Source organism: Onychostoma macrolepis, chromosome 15 (assembly GCF_012432095.1).
Source record: "Onychostoma macrolepis isolate SWU-2019 chromosome 15, ASM1243209v1, whole genome shotgun sequence".
Classification (NCBI taxonomy): domain Eukaryota; kingdom Metazoa; phylum Chordata; class Actinopteri; order Cypriniformes; family Cyprinidae; genus Onychostoma; species Onychostoma macrolepis.
Genome location: NC_081169.1, coordinates 2,106,024 through 2,114,297, shown reverse-complemented (window position 1 = coordinate 2,114,297; position 8,274 = coordinate 2,106,024). Strand labels below are relative to the sequence as shown.

Sequence of the window (8,274 nt, the reverse complement as noted above, 5' to 3'; positions counted from 1 at the left end):
TTTTGAATATATGTTACTACTGTAGCAAATTAGCTTAAAAGGGAATTGTATATAAATAATTACAATTATTTATATCGGCTGACAGTAATAACTGTAGCAGAATTAAATTGCCATCAACTGATCTGTTCATCCAGCGAACATTCAGTGTAAGTTCATATCAACTCTAAGAAAGGATATTTTCGTGATACTTTCCTAAGTATTAATGCATTAGAGCAGGATCGAAAATCGTGAAGGGACATTAATTTGCAAGGCAGAACCAGAAACTCATGTAATTTGTGCACACAACTTTTATTAACTAAATGCTAACACACATAACTAATCTAAACAAACAAACAAACATACATACACTCACGCGTATATACAAAAGGGGAGCTAAAGTGGATGAATGAAGCCATTAGAGAAAACAGAATGCAGTTATGGAAAGAGTCAGTTAACCACCTGAGTAAAACCATCAGCGCCGTTTATAACGGGGTCTATAACTTATACTAAACCTCTGTTTAGTTTAGTTAGATGTACAATACTTGCACTTCCTTGGCTGTTGGCGTGTGTCTGGAATGCAGTCTCGGATGAAAAGTCTTGATGGTTTCAAGGTTTTGGACTTGCGATCACGTTCTTCCGGGTTGAAGAGTGATGAATTCCACAAGATGTTATTCTGGCTCTGAGATCCGAGGAGCTTAGGTTGAACGGAAAGTCAAGGCCGCAAGGCCTGGCGCAAGGCTTAAGGGTCCAGAAGAGTTCTAACTCACATCCTTCTAGGATCTAACAGAACCGCAGACTGAGATATGTTGGAGCCCACCGGGCACGCCGGTACCGGCTCAGGCTCTCCACACGGGCAGCAGTCCGGAGATTTAGCAGTAGAGCTTTTGCAGAAGAGCGCGTGGGCGGAACTGTGCGCGAGCCCTTTAAGGTCTGAGAAGAGTCACGCCTCTCAGGATGGGCTTGACCAATGAGAAAGGCTGAATTTCCAAGCGGGAGTTTGGAAATACTGGGGGGTTTTATGACCCTTTGTCTGAGAGCATGGTAATTTGCAAAGGGGTTGGATTGGAAGTTGATATACAAACTATTAAAGATTATTAGGACACTAATACTTTACATAGGTATCAACATGTAATATTCACTCTCAATTAGATCATCCAAAGACGAATTGATAGAGACCAAACATGGTATGAGTTAAAGTGATATTAACAAGTGATCTATCATAAGCATGCATAAAACAGTATACAATACACAAAAACTTATACAAGAACAGTAATAATATACACAGCGACCTGAATGATATGTGTGTTCGTTCAAAGAAAGGTTTTTCTATGAATTAATTAGAGAAGAGTCCATTTTTATGGCATAATGTCTTAGAGGTAGTGAGATGCTCTGCATTTGCATTCCTTTGAGCAATAAAATCTAGTGTTATCTGATGGGTTGCCATGGAACCGGGGGCCTGAAGTCCTTGACATACCTACTGGCACCGAGTATGTGTATTGGGTGAGGGGTCTGTGACTATTTGTTAATCTAATAACTAATTGATTTGTTAAATCAAATGCAAAATTGTGTCGGATTGATCCAAATGCTACACTACATGGGAATGTTTGGGGTGTCAGTGTGTGCAGTTTACATTGTACAACAAAATGTCAAAGTATAGTTATGTTTAACACAGAACAGAATATGACATGCCCCCAAAAAAATTCTATAAATCAAAATTACTAATCATTATTACAACATAAAGAGCAATAATAAACAATGATTTTGTCATGATATTGCAGCTTCACTCATTAAGGAGTTCCTGTGTTTCTCAATTCTAGGCTATTTACATTATGCAGTTTTTGTGTAAATGTACATACAGTACATGATCAGCATTAAACAGCCTGTGTAAATAATTTTAAATGCAGTCTATAGTATTGTGATTGACTGAAGAAACTGGTTATTTTTAAATATTTGACAAAAACGACAGAAACATTTAATAAGGTAATTATATTGTTATAAAAGTTACCCTTTGATGCAAAATCGAATCCACGTCAGACGGTTGGGTTGGAGAAATATGCAAATTTATTTTAAAAGTTTCAAAAATAATAACTCTAAATCATAACTCAAATAAAACATGACATTTTAATAATCATATGCAAAGCAGCATATGCACCTGTTAGTATAGTTCCAGTGGATGACAATCATAAGTCAAACCAAACATATTTAAAACAATTTGAAAATATTACAATCAATCTTGAGTTAGTAATGATTATTAGTAATGAGTAACGTCCTCCTGAGAGGATTAACACTAAACTAAAGCGAATCAAAATCTTCACAAAAGAGTAACACAATCTGTAATGAATAAAAACCGTCATAAGATATAGGTGCGCCGAAGAGGTTAAGGAGTGAAGACTGAAGTATCAAAGAAGAGAAGGAGAGGGTAGAGAGAGGAGTGAGGAGGGGTACAATCATAGTGCTCTTTTATACCCTTGCAAGATCTACACTGTAAAAAATTGCTGTAAAATTTACAGTAACTTACTGGCAATTTTGGTTGCCAGTAAGACTGTAAATTTACAAGAGTACTGTAAATCAATAATTACAATTGTACTGTAAAAATACAGCAAACTCTTGCATGCTGTAAAATTGTTATGATGGTGTGTAAACATTTGGTAAACTTATTTCATTTGATTCTACTAAGAAGGAACATTTCTTAATATAAAACTGCAAACACTTAATTTGTAATAGTAAAGTTACTAAAAACATGACTTTAACTCAAATCGTTGTTATAATTTGAAGGATTCCAACAGTCGCGTTCATCTGTTCACACGAGGGGTGATTAGCACACACACATGTGATAAAGCACTTAACAAACAGATCATCACTGTATCAGCAACTCAGTTACTGTCTTTAAATCAAGCAGCAGAACATCAGTGTTTGTGGCTCATCATTGACTGAAGCACAGGCTCTACTCTCCACCACAATGGTGACCCACAAAACAAAATTAGATCTCTCTTGTGCAAAATAATACAGTTCAGTTAAAAATTTACTCTCCTTATAGATAACACCTGCTGTTAACAAGCAGAATCACTGAATGAAAGAGAAACAAGAACTACAACTGACTTCAGCCACAGCCTTAGATGAACTCAACTGAAATACAAGACATCATTAAATCTCTCAAGATCTGATTAAACAACTCCACAAACAGCATTACCAGCTTCACACATTACAATTAGACTTTATTTCTGTCATATGTCTATAAAAATAATTTGAGAATTAACAGAAGTTTATTTGTTTTATTGAAAACGTTTAGTTTGACCTCACCATTGTGGCGATCAGGGTTTGCTTTAGTTGGGCTCTTGACCATCAAATTTTAATCTTAGTTTTTTTCTGGCTGCTGTAACTGTGTTTGTAAAGCACGTTTGTTATAGCATATCGCTTATCGCATATCGCATATCGCTTCTCGGCCTTTTGGCTAAGATCTCGCGGTCTGGTCGGACGGTTGGGACAGCGATCGCCTCTTGCAGGACCGTTAGGCTTGTGTGTGGCTTGTCGCACGGGTTCTCACTCCTCAAGAGGGAAATTGACAAGCGGCTTTTATCGGATTCGACTCTGTCTGCGGAGAATCTACTTTTTTAAGGTAAGAAGGTCTTAACTTATTTATTGTGTTAATTTATTGTTTGGTTTTAGCGTATTTATTGTGTAATTTTATTGTCTTTTTAGCCGCTGCGTGCGGGTGGTGCCTCCACCATGTCGGCTGCCCGTGCCGGCGTGCGGAGGCACCACAGCGTGCGTTTCTTTTTTAAAGAGGTTGATGGTAAGCTCCTGGGGATGTCACGTCTTGACTTCTCCAGGAAGCTGATCCAAAAAACCCTCGATTTTAAACCTGAACAATTGAATTGTTTGATGAACAAAGGTTTTGATGTTAGTTTTAGATCTGCTGCTTTGTTGCAAGATTTCTGGCAAAGGTTTGATGCTTGTAAGACCCAGTTCTCCATGTTCTCTGTTGAGAAGCTTTCTAACAATTCACTTAAAACAGTGATTGTTAGAATGTTCAATGAAACAGTGAGTGGAGATGATATTGCTGTATGGCTGGGTAGATTTTGCACGGTCCGCAGTCAACCAGTCAAGGTAGTAGACGAAGACGGTATCTGGAATTGCGCTTGGAGAGTTCCCATCAAACAATGGGAAGATCCAAGCGGATTCCAGGGTCTAAGTCAGATACCTTCAATGATTGTGTTGGGAGAGAACCGGGGCTACATTCATTATCAAGGAATGCCCAAATTGTGCAGAAAGTGCGGCAAAATGGGACATTTAGCCGATGTATGCCAGGAGTTAATATGTGGGAAGTGTAGAGGAATTGGTCATGTCTTTGAAGAATGTACCATTGGCAGGCGGTGTAATCTTTGTGGTGACACAAACCATCTCTACAGAGATTGCCCCAAGAGTTTTGCCAACAAACTGAAAGGGAACAAAATGGCCGCCCCACCAGAGGAGCAAACAAGCAAACAAAGAGAGGAGGTGGAGCCTGAGGTTTTGGTGGGAAATTCAAATTTCCCGCCATCCTCAGGGATTGGGCAAGAAGGAGGAAGTGGGGCGGCCACAGGGGAGGAGTCAGAAGTTTCAAACGAAAAGGAAGAGGTCACCACAGGAGAGGAGAGCGTGGAAGGAACTGACTCCTCCCTTGAAACGGTGTCGGAGATCAGAGTACAGTGGTGAGAGACGGGCGGGCAATTTTAGTAAAACTGACCTTTTTAGGAAAAGAGTTTAATGTTCTTAATGTATATAGTTTTACAGAAAAAAAACAGAGGTATGAACTTTTAGAAGACCTGCAGCCCCACATGCTAGGTAGGGCTCCCCTAGTGGTGGCAGGGGATTTTAATTGTGTTTTATCCAAAAAAGACAGGAAGAGGGTAGGGGAGGATTTTAAAGTAGACAAAACATCGGTTTTATTGCAAAATTTAGTCAAGGATTTTAAATTAGTGGACTGTTTTAGAACACTGCATCAAAGAGAGGAGGGCTACACCTGGATTAGTGGTGATGGTACCAGAGCCTCTCGAATTGACTATGTTTTTACACGTGACTTCATGCCAACCGATGCTAGATTAACCCCTCTCTTTTTTTCAGATCACTCCATGCTATCTTGCACACTTTCACTCCCCTCAGGTGTGACAGTAGGGGGAGGGCTGTGGAAGCTGAACTGCTCCCTTTTAGAAGATGAAGAAGTGGTTAGAGAGTACAGGGAGCAGTTCAGCCAATGGCAGACCCTTCAAGACTTTTATGATACACGAGCACAGTGGTGGGAGATGGTAAAGGAGCGGACGAGACAGTTTTTTAAAAAGATAGGGAAACAAAATAAGAATAGGGAAAAGCGACGCATGATGGGGCTGCAAAAAAGACTGCAGAGGTATTTTAATCTTTTAAACAGTGGATCGGATTTTACAAAAGAGATTGAAGAGGTGAAAAAAGAAATGTCAGTATTGTCAGAAGCCCAGAGTAGAGGTGTGATTTTAAGATGCAAGGAAAGAGAAATTGAAGAAGGAGAGAAATGTACCAGATACTTTTTAAAAAAAATTATAACACAGGGTGGGTCATTCACTTCTTTAAAAACTTTTAGTGGGAGGGAAGTAAAGAGCACGGAAGATATTTTAAGGGAAACTGAAAACTTTTATAATAATTTATATAGTTCAAAAGAAGTTCACGATAGTGTTTTAGGGGAAGTTTTAACCTTTTTAAACAAAAAGGTAAAGAGCCCAAATCTGCTTTTAGCCCAGGATTTTACAGTTTTAGAAATGCAGAAAGCTCTTAAAGGTTTTAAGAAGGGGAAGTCCCCAGGAATGGATGGACTTCCCCTAGAGTTTTATTTAACATTCTGGGACATTTTAGGACGTGAGCTTTTGACTATTTTTAAAGAGTTTGAAACCCTTGACCGACTTCCAGACAGTTTTAGAACAGGGATAGTGACTTTACTTCACAAAAAAGGTGACAAGACTGACTTAAAGAACTGGCGACCTATCACTCTTTTAAATTTCGACTGCAAACTTTTTAGTAAGATTTTAGCGACACGGATGTCGACTGTTTTAGAGGACGTGATCCACCCGGATCAAGCTTGCGCTGTGCCCGGAAGAAAGATAACAGACAGCCTAGTGCTGATTAGAGACACCATCTGTTATGCGAGAGACAGAAATATTCGGCTAATAGTCCTAAATTTAGACTTTGAAAAAGCATTTGACCGAGTCTCGCACCAGTACCTTTTTCAAGTACTGCAAAAAATGGGGTTTCCAGAGAGGTTTATAGCCTGGGTGGGACTGCTGTATGAGGGCATAGTCAGCAAAATCCTTGTAAATGGGCATCTTTCCAAGGCTGTGAATATCCACAGCGGTGTCCGTCAGGGGTGTCCTTTATCTCCTCTTCTGTACGTGGCTTGTATTGAGTCACTGGCACAGATCTTGAGAAGGGACAAATGGATCAAAGGACTTCACGTTCCTGGGACGGGTGGACTGACAGCCACTTGTGTTTTATATATGGACTACGTAACCCTTTTAGCCACGGACGTTTTATCTATACGAAGAGCAATGGACTTGACTGACTGGTACGGTCGGGCCTCGGGCGCCAAACTTAACAGGAACAAGTCCGAGGCCCAGCTCTTCGGGCCGTGGGGAGACGTGGACACAGGTGGATTTGACATAGTTTTTAATGACAACGATTTTAAGATTTTAGGGGTTAAGTTTGACAAAGAGGGAGGTGGACAGAAAAACTGGACTGACTTGTTAGGGAAAGTTAGGAAAAGACTGGGGTTTTGGGGACTAAGACAGCTGACAATAGAAGGTAGAATTTTAATTTTCAAATCGGTTATTTTACCGCTAATGTCACTTGTTTGTTCTGTTTTTAGTCCACCCCGGAGATTCCTGGCACAGTTGGAGAGGGCGGTGTTTTACTTCCTGTGGGGTCCAAGTGGAAGCGCCTAAAGCGAGAAGTCGTGAAGAAAACCGGAGAATGGAGGAAAAGGCCTCCCAGACCCCCACCTGTTTTAGGCAGCCACTTCACCGCCCTCCACATAAAGTATGCTGTGACCCCATCCAAAGATAACAAGACGGCAGCCATGACACGGTTTTGGATGGGGTCTTATTTAAGAACCTTAAAGATTTTACCTGTTGACCTGAAAACACCAGTGTCTTTTAACCTGCCAAAAGAATATTGTTTTATCAAAAAGTTTTTAAAGAAATACTTTTTAGAAAGAGAAGAGGTCACCATTTTAACTAACCACAAGCATCTCGTCTCTCTTGTGCAGGATCGGGAACCGGTGAGTCCAGTTCCAGGCCTCACACTAGGTGAGGCCAAACAGGTTTGGAGGAACGCTTCTCACCCCGCTCTCCAGAACAGGCACAAGGACTTGTCGTGGATGGTGGCTCATGAGATCCTCCCGGTCAGAGCGGTTATGCACTCCAGAGGCATGGCCAAAAACGCATCTGCCCTCGGTCCGGGTGCAACTCCCCGGAGACCGTCCACCACCTGCTCTGGGAGTGCGGCGCTGCGCGGGCCCTGTGGGCCAAGACCGGCCCCCTGTTTTTCCCGTGCCTACCAGCGGGTGGGGCCCAGTTAGGGTACCAGCTCGCCATCCTTGGGGTGGGCCGGGGCTTGAAGGACTTGACAGCACAGGATTTTGCCATCTGAGCCACCAGAAACCTGCTGGTGGGGAAGCGCGTTACGGTATCCCTCCATGCATGCGAGCTAAAGGTAACAACAATGCTGCAGGAGTACCGGACGGCGATATTCGGACGAGGGGACCGGGGTCGCACGGGAAGGGTCCCGGGCGCCACCGCTCCTCGCTGCCCGTAGATGCACCCTCACCACTCTGGCTACGGGAACAGCGGGCCGGAGGAGAGGGGATCTCCGCTGAGCCCAAGAAACAGCATCGCACACACCGGTTCTGGGGGGTGGGGTGAAGACGGATTGTTAAGGACTCACCCCCGGTCTTGCACAACGGATGACTTTTAAGAACTTTTTAATTGGTGGTCTCATTGTGTTTAAAAAAAAAATGGGATTGGTTTTATTGAAAAACAAAAACATAGATGCTTGTTTTAAAATGTATTTTTATTGTGACACTCCCACCTTTTAACACACACACACACAAAATGGACTTTTAAAAACAACACAAACACAATGGTTTTAATTGCTTGTTTTTAGCAATTATTGTATTTCCTTTTAACCATGTGTATTCATTCTATTTATTACTGCTTGTTTTAAAATGTATGTGTGTTTGAGAAGGAAAAAAAAAATGAGTGTTGAAATGTCAAAAACGAAAATTGTGACAAACTC

General features: G+C 41.4%; 1 protein-coding gene across 1 annotated transcript; it reads left to right on the top strand.

Annotated features, from left to right (window-relative positions):
• Positions 1-3,780: 3,780 nt before the first annotated feature.
• Positions 3,781-6,970, top strand: LOC131520596 (zinc finger CCHC domain-containing protein 3-like). Its single transcript, XM_058744946.1, has 2 exons — positions 3,781-4,670; positions 6,848-6,970. Exons 1-2 carry the CDS (start codon positions 3,787-3,789, stop codon positions 6,921-6,923), a joined length of 960 nt encoding a protein of 319 aa, XP_058600929.1. The 5' UTR covers positions 3,781-3,786; the 3' UTR covers positions 6,924-6,970.
• The last annotated feature ends 1,304 nt before the right edge of the window (positions 6,971-8,274 follow it).

Bases quoted from the DNA above. Each gene is read 5' to 3' on its own strand.
- LOC131520596 (XM_058744946.1), top strand. From the start codon at position 3,787: ATGTCACGTCTTGACTTCTCCAGGAAGCTGATCCAAAAAACCCTCGAT. The intron at 4,671-6,847 runs GTGAGAGACGGG...TTCTGTTTTTAG, and splicing joins TCGGAGATCAGAGTACAGTG to TCCACCCCGGAGATTCCTGG.